Here is a 14,778-nt window from a genome sequence, read left to right as displayed (position 1 = left end):
GTGTGTGTGTGTGTGTGTGTGTGTGTGTGTGTGTGTGTGTGTGTGTGTGTGTATATAGTTTTTTTTTACTGTGGGATTCTGCAAATAAGTTGTGAACAACTAATATCTTTCGTAGCTCTTTGAACAACCCCAGTTTGGAAAATTTTACTCTGACTGGAATGCTGTGTTCATGGCTATCAGAGAAAAGACAAACAATTCCAATCTACAAATGTTAAAGTAGTTCGTGTTAACAGTCATTTATTAACTTTTTTCCACCGTCATTATATTTTGTGCAATTAACCAACAAAAAAAATGTTTTTCATGCTGGAGGGCTGCTTTTAAAATGCTACAGCTACCTACTGCTGCTGTTTTTGCTCACAAATAAYCATAAAAACCATAAAATTCTAGAGTGAAGGCAAGTTTTATAAAACAGTGTTGCATGAACCAAGTTGTTTTGTTTTGAGTTGTTTTTTTCCCCATTTTATTGACAGAGGTTTACTTTGGTCTAATTTCCACTCAGTCCAGTAGTTAGCTTACCAATCTCATAATAATTAAACTCTATTTGTCCAAAGTGATCTTCTTCAAAGAGCGATTGGCATGATGTATGATATCAATTTTTCATTACTTTTCAAAAGAAACTCTCTTCAAAAGCCTGAACTGTTGATCTACGTAAGTTACATTTGTTAGAGTACATGCCTCAAATAATTTATAGCATGTTCTGTGTCCTTCTGTAAATTTAAATTTATTTTTCTTTGTAGGCTGAAGCCTTTCACGTCGTACAAGTTTCGGATGTTTTCCACCAATGACGTCGGGGACAGCGTTCTCAGCAAGGAGACGGAKGCTATTACAACTCTGCAGGATGGTAAGAACCTGAGATGATGATTCAGCACAAGGTTAAAGGACGGAGAAGACTGGAGAATTCACAGATTGGCAGATGGACAGTCGGTACAGCTTTTGCTTTTTCTCTTTCCATTTCAGTGCCTAATGAGCCTCCAGTGATACTATCAGTGAAACCAACGACCACTACCTCAGTGTTGGTGCAGTGGAAGGTATTTTCAGGCTTCAAACATATCAGCAGTCCCTGACAAAAACAAACCTAAACAACAAAACATGCAGTCAAAGTCCAGTTTAATCAGCCACTTTGAGAATTTAGTCCCCACAGACTTTTGCTGTCCAATTATCAGTATTTATTAAACCAGAAAAAGTCAGAGAGCAGCAAGGATATACTGTAAAGATAAGTGGAGGGAGAGAAAGAAAGATGGACCAACAGCATTGGGTGGGGGGGGGGACGTCTAATGATTATACACCAGCAGGCGATGTCTAATAGGTCGAAAGGAGCCCCCAGCAGTCAGTTCAGCAACAGTGGGGAAAAAAAGAGAAAAGGAGAAGACAGTAGATACACTTTTAGTGCCTCACAGCTTGCTYCTCTTCCTCTTCTGTGTGTAAATGTCTTCTTTCATCTTTGCAGCTTTATGTCAAAGCAGAAAGAGGCAATGAAAACACAAAGTCACCAGCTATGTCATCACCCGTTACTGGAGTGCCAAACTTACTGAAGCATCGCTCTGCCTTTGCTCCAGACCAATACACTAAACCTTTAAATTGGACTGCTACAAAAACAGTTCTGCTTAGCCTGTCCTCCTGTCGCCTCACCCRAAAACCAAACACAACATAACTAACAGACTTGGAGTTTCCTTTGAAGAACATCTTGACTAATATGTTTTCATGTTTTTAGCGTCCGACCGAAGACAGTGTCAACGGGGTCTTGACTGGATACAGAGTGTATTATAGAGAGCTCCCAAATAACATTTCCAGCCTCGCGGAAGCAGAGGGCCCGACAACCAAAAACAACACCACAAGTGCCGTYATTACAAGTAAGTAGCTCTGCGTCTCAKGGCCTCTGACTGCTGGTGACGGGTTGATGAACATCATTCAGGAGGAAGTCTCCAGGATGTCTCGCAGACATTGTTCAGGGTTCTCAGATTCCTCACTTAAGGTTCTCAGTCTTGTCGCACAAACTTTTTAAACAAATTTTTATGCAACAAAAATTGTCTCTCTGAATAGTCAAAGTCATAGYGGGCGTTTCTAGTGCTGAATTTTGACAGAAAACTCTAACAGAAAACRTGTCTAAGTCTAAACAAAATAAATACAGATGATAAATCCTTTTTGGAAAAGGTGGTATAATCTTAAATTCAGAAGTTTATTCCAGTGGATTAAATCAGAGACGTGTGGAGGCAGCCTCCAAGGTGGGTACAAGTGGGCCATGATGTATTTTTTATATGTCTTTTGGCTGCTCCCTGCTTCAGGGGTCACCACAGCAAGCAAACTTGCATGAAGATTTGCTAATTGTTGTTACACAGGTGCCCTTCCAGACCACCAAGCTACCACAAGCCCACATGTGTGGAGCAGGGGGCTGTTATTTAGGGTGCCTGAGGGAGAAGGGTCCAGAGTGGGGCAAACAAGGGTAGAGGAAGACATGCTTCACCTCTCCCACCTAAATTTTGTTGTTATGGTCAGSGGATTCAAACCAGCAACCATCCATTCGCAGGCTCCCCTTCTCTAACCTCTGTACCACCACTCCCCCGACACATGAGCAGTGTGAACAATGGATTAATGTGCATAATTACAGTTTAGTTAGCCATGCTCACAAAAATAAGCCTTTTTTTAAACTAGCTGAGCAAAATGCAGCAGCATTCTGGTCACTGCAAATCCTAACAGATTTGTTGTGCAGTATTGAGTCAGATTTTGAGTCCTCACCTAGTCTCCCACTGTTGCAACCCAGTGAAATAGTACTTTAAAGGCATTAACTGGTCACAGTTTTCTAGGTTGATTTTGATTTTCAATGTTTCTGCATCTCTGATCCGTCATCACCAATTTTCTCAAGTAGAGAAACTTGGATTTTGTCTAATTATGTGACGACTATTTGTAGTTGTATTTGATATAGTTCACTAAGTTAAAAAGCTAAATTATCTGGGTCAGACATTTATGTATGTATTTATTTATTTATTTATTTATTTATTTATTTATTTATTTATTTATTTATTTATTGAATCTGTTACACATGTATGTGTTTGTGATTTGTCATATTTGTTATATATTTCTATAAAGAGTAAAGCATGAACAGAGCAGTGACCAGGTCTTAGGAAGTCATTGGGAAAAAAAAAACATTCCAGATACCAGAACTTTTTCTGTGCAAACATCCCACAAGCAAACAATAGTAAACTCATTAGATAATAAAAGATCGGCTGTTCACCAAGGCTGCCTGTAGAATTTGAGCTCCAGCTCTAAAAGTTTTGTATTAAAAAACAAAATAACAATAATAAAAATACAAAACCTGAAAAATGTCAGCATATGATAAAAGAATTTAGGGAAAAATCCATAAAAACTGCTCATTTGTTACTTTACAACAAGATTTTATTCATAGTGTTTGTTTACTKATATCTTCAAAGGTCATAAATTTTGTGTGGGGAGGGGGGTTCAAACGTGCATCGTTTCTATTCTGCTGTCAATGGACAGCTGTTTTTTATGAGTTCACTGCTGTTGCACTGAAACACTGCAATAATAACATGGTATTATACTCGCTGCAGCTTGTTCTTTATATTTCACCGTGGAGCCGCTCGTCTAGATTGACAAGCGGACAGTTTGCTGTCTGCTCCAAAATCTAAAAAGTCACACAACCAGACTGAAGCATAAAAGTTTTAAACATTAATCTGCATTTTTTTTGGCAGTTTATTGTCAAACTTGAAATGCTACACTCATCTTTATTCTGTCTTAAAGCTAAAAGCACCTTCAAGACAGTCAGCAGCGCCTCACTCACYGAGTTTGAGCTGACACGTAAGTAATTTACTGTGAACCCTGGAGATTTCACATCAACTAAAATATAAAGCTTTTTTTCTGCTCGGCACAGTGGATGTTTTTTAATACCAAGGTTTATTGTTTTGTTTACAGAACTAAAGAAGTTCAAACGTTATCAGATTGTAATGACAAGCTACAATATCATCGGAGAAAGCCCGCCTTCAGCTCCGGTGGAGGTGTCTGTAGGAGAGGCAGGTGGGTGAAAAGACATTTTAAAACAATCATTGATGTGGATTTCAAAGTCAAAATCCTTCTATTTATAAGATTTACTGTTTGCAACATAATGAAAGAAGTGTTTGTGTCAATGTCTTGGTGTGTTTTATGATGATTATTATTACTTATTTAATTATTTCTTTAAGCACAAAGATCACATTACTAATTGCTCACGTTGTATTTCTGATGAAAATAACCTTGATTTTAGTTTTAACAAATAGCTACATCTGCACCTTTTTATTTTAAATCTTATCATCTTTAGCAGCAGATTTAAAGTTCTGAGAAATATCTTTTATGTTTTTCACTCATCGTACAATAAAAATCAAGAAAAAGTTGTGAGTATTCTTTTTTTTTTTTCAATTCTGCGGTGGCGTTTTGCACTTTCTGTTACAAGTATCTCAATTTTTCTTAGCTGCAACATTTGACCTCCACAAGGTTGTATCTTGTGTCATTGCACAACATTTTCAGGTTTCTCAAAAGACTTTCTGTTATTTTCCCTTACGTACTGTGTAAAGTTAGACACTGAGCTTGCTATTGAAAATTGGGTTTTTATCATTTGATAACGAGACATCCAACAAAAAAATACCTTTTTTAAAACTAGTGTGCAGAATATGTTTTGTAGATGTGTTTCAGATTGTCATCTTGTTGAATTACAGACCTTCTCTTTAACTGTTGCTGTGTATTTTACTGCAACAGTTCTCGTCGTTATTCGTCTTGTTTTTTCTTGTTATTTTTGACTGGTCTCAGCCTCATTACTTTTATTAAACTTTTATTTGGCACAGATGCTCTGATTGAGCTTTCTGGCTTTTAGGATTTTATGTTGCGTTAGTGTGGGATGTGATTAGAAGCTTGTGGAAAAACTGTGTTGAGTTTTAGTTGTGATCACAATTTTTTTTCATCACCAAATTCCTTTGTCCTGACCACGTTATGGCCTTGGTCCTGAGTACAATTATCTTTTAAAGATTCAGTTGCATTCTCTGAGGGAGGTGTGTGTGTGTGTGTGTGTGCAAATACGGCACAAGGTCAACCATTTTGTACTGATGGCCCAGTCTCTCTTTCACTTTCACTAGAAAGTCAAACCATGAATCCATTAGACAGACATGAGTGCAAATACGGCGACTCTACACACACTCACACACAGCAAGAAGAACAAGGCTGATGTAAACCACAAACAAGAAGGCAGGTGACCAGATTTACACTTTGTTTTATTAACAGTTTCACTCACCAGTGGCAAGTTTTCATTCAATCCGTGTGTGTGTAGAGTTTAGTAGGCCATACATACTCGGAAGTGTAAGGGAGGGGGAGTCAGAAAAGCCTGGAGGGGAATGATGAAATGGGGTGATATGGACTGTTCTCCAGCCTCAGGTGCACACCGCTGAGTGTTCATGCTTACGTGCGGTACAGTGGAGTAACAAGGTACTGCCTTAGGCCCAGTCTAATTGGAAGGGTAGAACATGTTTTCTCCTGACTTCCCGTTCTTTAGCATGCAGCTGAACACACGCGGTAACTGGGATCTCTCTCTCTCGCCTGCTGCAGCTCCGTCGGTGGCGCCTCAGTCTATCAAAGTGTCAGCCGTGTCTCCCTCCAGCTTGGAAGTGACCTGGGACATGCCGCCCCTCGAGACCCAGAATGGACTCATCCAAGGATACAAGGTGACTCTCAGCAAAACAAGCACAAGCGTACGCACACATAAAGAATACATATGCCCGCCCGGGGAAAGGCAAAGGAGGCACACTCAGATAAATACTTAGTGTGTGGKTGTCCACATCACGCAGGCTGCTCTGGCTCTGGTGTGTCTTTAAGTGTCCTATACACATCAGAAAAAGAAGACTGAAAGCGGAGGACGAATCTGAATATCTTTTAATGGGTTTTGTATCAATTCTTCCATCCAGCACTTACTGTTAGTACTTCAAACACAAGGTTATATGTCTTGTCTTTGACACGTTAGTTTTAGCCAGTGTTGAGGGCTACAAATGAAGGGATTGAAGTATGTGCAGAGCGAAAAAGGAGCCGTGCAAGTGATCCCCTTAGAATCCAGATTAGAGGAAATGATCGAGGAACTGTGTTKAAACGAACAGAGATGGAGAGATATGTCAGAGAATGGGAGGTTGAGATTAAGATGAGAGAAAGAATATCAATTGAAATCGTGGCTTCTGACTTCTCTTTAACACTTGTTTACCACAACGCAGACAACAAGATGCAAACTTCACAACATTGTCAAAATTTACTGGTATTTTCAAATTCCAACAAACATGAAGGGGTAGCAGCCACGCCCATCAGGCTGAACTCACACATCCGAGCTGTGAAAGGCYGCATGAGATTAGGAGATAAACAAGTCTGAAAATGATTAAACGTCTCATTTAGTGTTCACAGACACATACAGTACTGTTTAAGAAAACACTGTTGTGTGTCTTATTATTTTTTATCTCTTGGCAAAAATGATGCCTATGTTTACTCAGGACAACTTTTAAATTGCTTTTTTCAGTAATCCTGACCATCTATAAAAGCTGATCCATTAGGCAACAAAGAAAATTGGATTACAAAATGATCAGGATTATTTTTTTTTAACTTTGCCATAAAGCAGTGCAAAACAAAGCTTCCTTTTTTCAGAGAATAAACACAAAAGACTGTCAGCAGAAGGTAATACGTTTTGATCCTAAACTGATCCATTGAATGAGTTATTGTGTAACTCATTATAGTAAGAGCTCGTGGAAAGACAGATATGGGATAATGCTGCCCTCAAGTGCTACTCAGAAGCTGCTAYGTTCAGCTTTGGAGGCTGTAAATATGGCTTATGGTGCTCAGAGGTGCTATCTATTCAGAATAATAAGAAAATGGAACCCTTTGTTTGGCACTTGGCTGCTGTTTTATTTTTTAACTGCATTGGCAGGATATATTTGAGGAAACTTCGAACACTGCACTGTACTTTACCAAAAACACATCCATGAATGGACTTTTTCGGATTTAGTTGGCCGCAAAAAAAATTGTGTTGCATTAATTTTCAAAATAATGAGTTTATTGTTACTATTATAATTGATATTAATAGTAGAATGAAATCTATTATGTTTCATTTACCACTTCTCTTGTAGCTCCTGAGGATATTATAGGGTAAAAGTATATGTTGCTGTATAATTTCCATCTTGATGGTCCTCATTTCTTCTACATTTAAACCAAGAGACAGAAAGCTGCTCAGAGATCAGACCCACTGTTCTAAAAAGGTCACAGCATCACCAGATGAGATGAGAAGCCGTGTGGTGCATGATTAGAAACATGGGCAGTTAATTATTTTTAGGATGTAAAAAAAAAAAAAACATGGTGCAGTTTCACAGATCTAAATGTAGAGCACACTGTGTTCCGATTTACTGCTCGCCTCCGGAAGGCAAAGTCCCGTGTCTGTCAAAAATGTCTGTAACTCAGAATCAATCTGTTATCGTAACCCACTTGTTCCTTTCAGAGTCACTGGTGCCCATACCCAGCAGTCACTGTGCGAGGAGCTGGCTACACCCTGGACAGGTCACAGGTCCACATAGAGACAAACAACTATCCACACTCTCACTCACAACTAGGGACCAATCTGGCAACCTTCTTGCTTGGAGGCAACTGCTCTGTTTTTAGATGGTATATTTCACAGAACTTGGTCCACAATATGAATAATATCACAATATAAAGATTTAGTTAGAGAATCTGTAGTTAGATCATCTCAAAATGATRCAACTTTTATCTATCTAGGGATAAAAATACATGTAAAAGGTTGGAGTTAATACAGTAACTGCTAACTTTCATTTGAATGATGTCTGCCACTAATGCGTTTCATTTGCTTGTTTGTTTTTATTCTAACATCCAGTTAGATTTTTCTCATTTATGTATTCAGTGACTTATGCAGAGTTGTGAAGAAGAATCCTGGGAGCAAGGAAATTTGTTTAGTGTTCATTAATTTACTTATTTAAAAAAATTATGTTTGGCTTTAGGGTACCACTGTTGTGCAGACATTATTTTCCCCTATTGAWAAAGCAAAACATTGTGTCTGTACTACTAATTAGTCCATTTGCAGGTAGATTTTATCTACATTGTGCTATTTGGTGGTGAGAATATCACACAGCCTGTAAGACTGAGTTACAGCAGTTAGATAAAAGCTGTGGCCTCATTACAGTGTGACATTCACATGACATAAGCTACAGGCTGCAGGTCTTTAATAATAATAATGATCTAATCATACTGCGGACAATAATCCTATAACCTTTATTCCACTTCATGTTACAGGGATCTGCCAAATTAATCCATGTATCATCATTACTGGCCAGTGTCATAAAATCTATTTGTCACTTTAAAGATTATTGATTCATTCTCATGTGAACATTTACAGTCTGCAGATATAAGGGGCTGAAAGTGGCTGTACTGTAAGTCTTTATAAAAGTGATCTGAAATCTCTTTGTCTGGGCCTGAAAAAAATCTTGTAAATTTTGTRTGTTTATTATCTCAACCCATATATTTTTAGTTTACACTCGAASAAATGAACCAAATTGTGTCAACTGGTTCCACTAAACAGAGTTGAGTAAATGAAGAACAATTTATACTCGGTTTTGTGGAACCAGTTACCATAACTTGGTTAAGTAAATTCAACACTTTGTTTTTTTTAGAGTGAGGTTAGTAAATTTAGTTTTTTTATGTTTTTCTTCTTAACAGACTCACAAAATTGTCCAATTTTAAGGAACTGTAATCAAAACAAAACATTATTTTTTAAATAAAATACACAAAAAAAACCACTTAAATAGCAAGTTATTTCAATTACAAAATCCCATCATGAGATTGACATCTCTTTGAAACAGTCTTTGGAAGAACGGTGGTTCATCCTASCAGTGGAGTTGCAGTGTCAGTGACAAAGTATGATACATCAGTAACGTAGTAACCTGAGAGCCATTGTGCAAGACATAGAGGTGTCTGTAGGTTGAAAGAGGTGAACAAAAGCAATTCTATTGGTTTGACTGAATCTCACATCATATATGTTGTATATGGAGCTGTATTATATTGTTTTCTCTACCGTTTGTCTTACTTGTTCTAGTTTTCCTGTGATTATTTGTATTTCATTCATCTGTGTTTAACCAGGCAAGTCCCATGTAAATAACTCGTGTAATGTTCTGTAATGTGATGACTCTCAGCTACTACTGCATCAAACTGTAGCTCAGTATCTGACTGAGTTATAGCCATTTTTGTATTTCCTAAGGYCATTTGTCTGTGGCAGCCATCTTGAATTGTGTTGACTCCATTAATTAGTTGTAGATGCACATTACTGCCTGAGAGTTTCGGTATCATCCAGTCAGTGATTCATGCGATATTTTGCTAACACCACGGACAAATAAACAGACACATACACAATCATTATTGCCCCTTTTTGCCTTCGACAGTGGGTGATAATAACTTAGTGTGGTGAGAATGTAAAAGTCAGGGATGAAACAGTGTGATGGTATAACAAGCGGCAGATCGGTCTGGAAGAAACAAAAACATCTGAATGTTTGATGGAGGTGGTGTTTCATTCGGGGTCAGCAGCTCAGTGGCTGTTGTGTTGTTTTGGAGTTTYGTCTTTGAGTGTCAGCTTCCTTGTTAGTTTTCTCTTTCTTTCAAATCTTGACTGTCATTTTTGCTTTCATCTTTCCCGAACAAGATCTATCACCTCKGTGCTACTTTGAGCTCCTCTCAGGCTCTCGGAACATCCAAAACTTTGACACACTCCTACATATGTAAGGAGATGTTCCCTCAAACGTTGTCATATTGTTTCTTTTATAGACACTCACCCTATAATGATGGCTCAGACTACCAAGCTACATTAATCTGCGTTGAACTTTAAATATGTCAGAACTAATAAGTACTTTAAGCTCTGAGTRGTGGTATTTGCAGTAGGAAATTAAACCGTCATAAATAACTTGTAAAACAGCTACAAAAAAACAAGTGTTTTGGTACAATAATTAAAAAAAAACCCTCTGGAGCAGAGGAGAGGAAATAAATCATGAGTGAAGTGTGTTTTCTGGGTGTGTTGCAGATCCACTACTGGGAAAAAGACAAGCAGAACCAGACTGAGAAGGTGAAGGTGATTTTTGTTCCAGACACTCGTGTGCACCTCACAAATCTGAGCAGCTACTCGTCTTATCTGGTCACACTGACTGCCTTCAACACCGCCGGGGATGGACCGCCCAGTGACCCCCGCGAGGCTCGGACCCTGCAGTCTGGTACGAGGCAGTTTGGTCCCCTAAACCCAAATAAACAAGGATGAGGCGTTTCTAATCTCCTCGATTCATCTTGTGTGTCCACAGCGCCTAGCCAACCGAGCTACCTGTCCTTCTCTGAAGTGACAGGGGGCAGCGTCAATGTCTCCTGGGGAGCTCCGCTCGCTCCCAATGGACAGGTGGAAGGCTACAGGGCCGTCTATCAGCCTACAGCTCCTGTACAAGGTACACACACAAATATGCATTCACACATAAAAAATACTGGTTGTTACAATAATCTTTAATTATCTGCAGGAGTGAGTAAAGTGGTGACCGTGGATGTGAAAGGGGGCTGGCAGCGTTGGTTGAAGGTTCGAGACCTGATCAAAGGAGCAACATACACTTTTAGTATCCAGGCTCTTACAGTGAGCTACGGACCACCGCTACAGGCAAACATCACCGCTCAGCCTGTGAAAGGTACACACTGGTCAGAGAGGGTGTTGATCATTGGACTCAGATTCTGTTGATAAATTAATTATTTAGTCTAAAACGGGGCCCGTTGACCCGCCAGCAGTTCCTCTCATTTCTAGGTAGTAATCAGTTGTCATCCTCTGTAGAAACACTGTATTTCCACTCAGTCTTTCCAACCATCGGCCCAATGAGCACGTAAAGGGCTGTAGTTCAGATAGTCTTCAGTCATGGTGCTTACTTTATCTGTGAATTATATCATGATTAAACATGAAAAACAAGTAACTCCAAGAGACAGTTAGATTYGGTTCAAACACACGTAGATTTGCAGACTTTATAAAACCACAAATACTCGTATTTGATCAATTTATAAAATGTCCCATGAACCAAATGGGACAATTTTCCAAGTGCATGGGCTAAAAAAAATGTGGATCACGACACTGGCTGCTATCTTAATCATAAAAAAATAAAAGGACTTTACTTACAAAGTATTTACATTGCATGTATTATATTATTGCATTTGGCCCGCAGTCCACGGATAGATTTTCATTTTGGCCCTTTCAGGGGAAAGGGTTTGGGCACCCCTGTTCTAAATGATGGGTCAATTCAGGTCAAATACAAATTGAACAACAAAAGCTATATGCTTTTAGAGTTACACTATGATTAAAGAAAACATAGATGAGGATCACTCCTTACATAGCTTGATTAAGTAAGTGTTTTGTAATGAGACATAATGTTCTTTTAATATTCTGAACTGGTATGGGATTCTGTTTTTACATTTATGTGTATAAACTTGTGATGCTCACAGAAAACAACAGAGTAAATCAAGGCAATGCCCAGTTTAAAATCGAACATTATGTCTGTATCTCTCTACTAAAGGAACCCCTGGGTCACCCATGGAAATGTCCATCACCAAGACGTCCTCCGACTTAAACATCCATTGGTCAGAGGGAGATATCGGTTCTGCTCCTGTGACTGGATATGTAATTGAGGCCCGTGCCTCAGGTGAGTTCTGTTACACTCCTCGCAGGTCATATATAACCTCCCAGATGTTCAGGATTTTATCGCCTGCACTCAATCTTTTAGCTCCTTGCACTAAACCGTTCTGAGCGCAGGTCTCTGTGGATTCATTATTACCTGCTGCGCAAATCAAGTCAGGCACAGTTTTCTAATAAAGATTACAAGATGTGTAATACAGGAAGGGAAATTGTTTCAGCGCTCTGCAGGAGGGCGTGTGGAGACTGTAATATAATTGTACAAGGAATAARCCTCTTTCATTAAAACGATAACAGTGATCATTGTCATCAACACAATCTCATTATCATCTTGAACGTGATTTGGTGATGCATAATTTTCCTGGCGCACATTTAAAAAGGGACTAATTCTCCGGTCGTCTTGTCTGCAGACGAGGGAATGTGGGACTCCTTCATCCGGCTTCTCCCTCCCAGCAGCAGGTCTGTGTCTGTGCCGCTGGAGCGTCTGAGGTCAGGGATCAGCTACGAGTTCAGAGTCATCGCTGTTAATCGCTATGGTTATGGACAGCCAAGTACACCATCTGTGGCTCTTGCTGGTAAGYACACACACACACACACACAYACACACAGTGATGGAGTGGATGCTGATGAAAGACGCTCACCTTCTCTGACAGCAGACTCAGTGTGTTGGAGGGAGTGTGCTGCAGAAAGCTGATGAGCTGGTTGTGTGCTGCCACCTGAAGGCAGGGTTTCCACAACTACAACAAACCTCACTGTAGAAACACAACATTAACCCATTTAGTTTACCATCTGTTGCTGTAAATTCATTTGTTTCCCAGCAAACTGTCTTTTCACGTTTATCCAACCTGTTTAATAAAGTTTATTTTTTGTCCTTCTTTTTGTCACTTCAGTAGAAAACGAAACCAAATATTATTAGTTTATTTAGTTTATTTATTTCTTCATCATCAGTGACTTTTTTTGTCACTTAATACAAAAGTTTCATTTTAAGGAAGAAGTTCAGAGACAGCCAACATTCTCAACTGGAATCAGTCTGATTCAAACCACATGAAGTCAGCAGGACTAGAAGAAAACGTGATATTTTTCTAATCTACCGTATGTCCCTGTGTGTGCCTGCAGCACTGTCGGAGCGTCCGTTTTACGAAGAGTGGTGGTTCCTGCTGGTTATGGCTCTGGTTGGACTCATCCTCATTCTGGTCCTGRTCTTTACTCTGCTGCTGCACGGAAACAGCACCAAGTACAAGGCCTGCGGCACAGGTCTGAGCCTTACTCATTTCTGTTGCTTCTAAGATGTCACAGTTTTATTTATGTTTTTTTAATTAAAAAGTAAAATTCCTCTCAGGGTTTATTTGTGTCGTCTGTCTCAGCCTCAGCAGACTGACTTATTAAACTCCTGAAAGATTCAGTAAAGTTGTCTCTGAATTTTCTGCTGCAGTCAACCTGAGGCAGGTGCGCTCGCGTCACACTTTGTTTAATTTGCTGTAGTCTTGTTGGACTGCAGGAGGTATCAGCGTTCAGTCAGAAAAATCGATCAGGAAAATTACATTCTCAATCTTCTTAATAAATTTTTTTCCTGATTCCGCATTTGATTTTTATTAAACTTTGTAAAACTCTACATTTTGATACAAAAATCAAGCTGTCTTTATTGTTAGAATGTTAAAATTACTAGCTAATTTAACAATTTATCTTTTAATGAAATGTACTCCAAGCTTGTTTGAAATATATTATTATTACCAGACATCACTGCTGGATGTCTTTCAAACATACTTACCTTTTTATTCAGACAARATGCAAATAATCTGTCAGGACAGTTTTCAGGTTATTTAGCAACTAACACTACATTTTCCTATAGCACCTTGATAAAGGATTTGTTAAATACTATAATTCAATTTAATGGAATCAAAAGTAGGGACAGACATTGTCTTCTTTTTTTAATAAATATTATTTTTGACACATTTTACCTGAGGATAACCTGCTAGAGTTTTTTCATAAATATAAACTGACCATTAGATCAATTTTTTGTTTGTTTTGTTTTGTTTTGTTTTTATGACTTAATGCTGACAGCCATTTGAAACATGAATGTAGATATTTTTGCTATGCCTGATTTTATTTTTCCTCCTCAAGTCAAAATGTCGGCAGCACTCGAGCCAAACGATCACTGTTARTATATGTGATGCATTGTCAGCTTACTGTATGTCGAGGCTTTTTTCTCCTTTGAAACCGTCTGTGATGTTTCTGGTCATTGGTAACAGTTGTTGTATAAGTGTTCCAGGTTTTATCTGAGCAGCTGTTAGTTTGAGTTGCCACAGAAACCTGGCACCAGTTCTGGACTGTGAAGTGATCAGAGAGTGTCTGAGAAGCTGAAGTGGAAAAATAAACACGATTAAAAAGACAAGCCATGCTGTGCTCCAGATACATTTTGTCTATTTTTTTATTTTAATTTTTTTTTTTAATTGTTGAAGAAAATAATAAGTTATACTTAGTCACTAGCTGGCAAGTTCATTACAGATGTTGATTTAAAGAAAGCATTCAACACGAYTGACYACAGCATTCTCCTTGACAAACTAAATAAATATGGGATTAGAGGACCAGCATTRCAATGGATATGTARTTATTTTGAAAATAGGAAACAGTTTGTACAAGTACATGATGTAAGATCTGAACTCTGTGGAATCACATGTGGAGTTCCTCAGGGTTCTGTACTTGGGCCAAAATTGTTTATCCTATATGTGAATGACTTGGTCAATGTGTCAGGATTATTTAAATGTGTTTTGTTTGCTGATGATACAACATTTTTTTGTTTGGGTAAAGACAGAACGAATGTTAGAGAAAATGCAAGCAGAATTTGTGAAAATACAAAACTGGTTTAAACTCAACAAATTATTAAACTTGGACAAAACTAATTATACGATATTTACAAAGAACTGCTAATAATCCATTTAGAGTTGATGGTGTGGAGATAAATAGAGTCAATGAGGTAATGTTTTGGGGGTTATTATTGATGAGAAATTGACATGGAAACCTCATATAAATTATTTAAAAATAAAACTAGCTAAATCCATTGCATTGTTTTACAA

The 14,778-nt window shown here is 38.4% G+C and overlaps 1 protein-coding gene across 3 annotated transcripts in view; it reads left to right on the top strand.

Annotated features, from left to right (window-relative positions):
- LOC106519645 (protein sidekick-1) overlaps positions 1-14,778 on the top strand; it is a 321,354-nt gene that overhangs the window by 300,307 nt on the left and 6,269 nt on the right. For all 3 annotated transcript variants that reach the window (XM_014011403.1, XM_014011402.1, XM_014011401.1), the window contains 12 exons: positions 738-841; positions 958-1,028; positions 1,712-1,850; positions 3,754-3,810; positions 3,925-4,026; positions 5,581-5,696; positions 10,079-10,265; positions 10,350-10,487; positions 10,557-10,718; positions 11,589-11,714; positions 12,115-12,279; positions 12,821-12,958. In XM_014011403.1, coding sequence (XP_013866857.1) covers positions 738-841; positions 958-1,028; positions 1,712-1,850; positions 3,754-3,810; positions 3,925-4,026; positions 5,581-5,696; positions 10,079-10,265; positions 10,350-10,487; positions 10,557-10,718; positions 11,589-11,714; positions 12,115-12,279; positions 12,821-12,958 — 1,505 coding nt within the window. The remainder of the gene's footprint in view (positions 1-737; positions 842-957; positions 1,029-1,711; positions 1,851-3,753; positions 3,811-3,924; positions 4,027-5,580; positions 5,697-10,078; positions 10,266-10,349; positions 10,488-10,556; positions 10,719-11,588; positions 11,715-12,114; positions 12,280-12,820; positions 12,959-14,778) is intronic.

The sequence above is a fragment of the Austrofundulus limnaeus genome, unplaced genomic scaffold (assembly GCF_001266775.1).
Source record: "Austrofundulus limnaeus strain Quisiro unplaced genomic scaffold, Austrofundulus_limnaeus-1.0 Scaffold80, whole genome shotgun sequence".
Classification (NCBI taxonomy): Eukaryota; Metazoa; Chordata; class Actinopteri; order Cyprinodontiformes; family Rivulidae; genus Austrofundulus; species Austrofundulus limnaeus.
The sequence above is the reverse complement of the archived record's forward strand: the minus strand, read 5'-3'. Positions and strand labels throughout refer to the sequence as shown.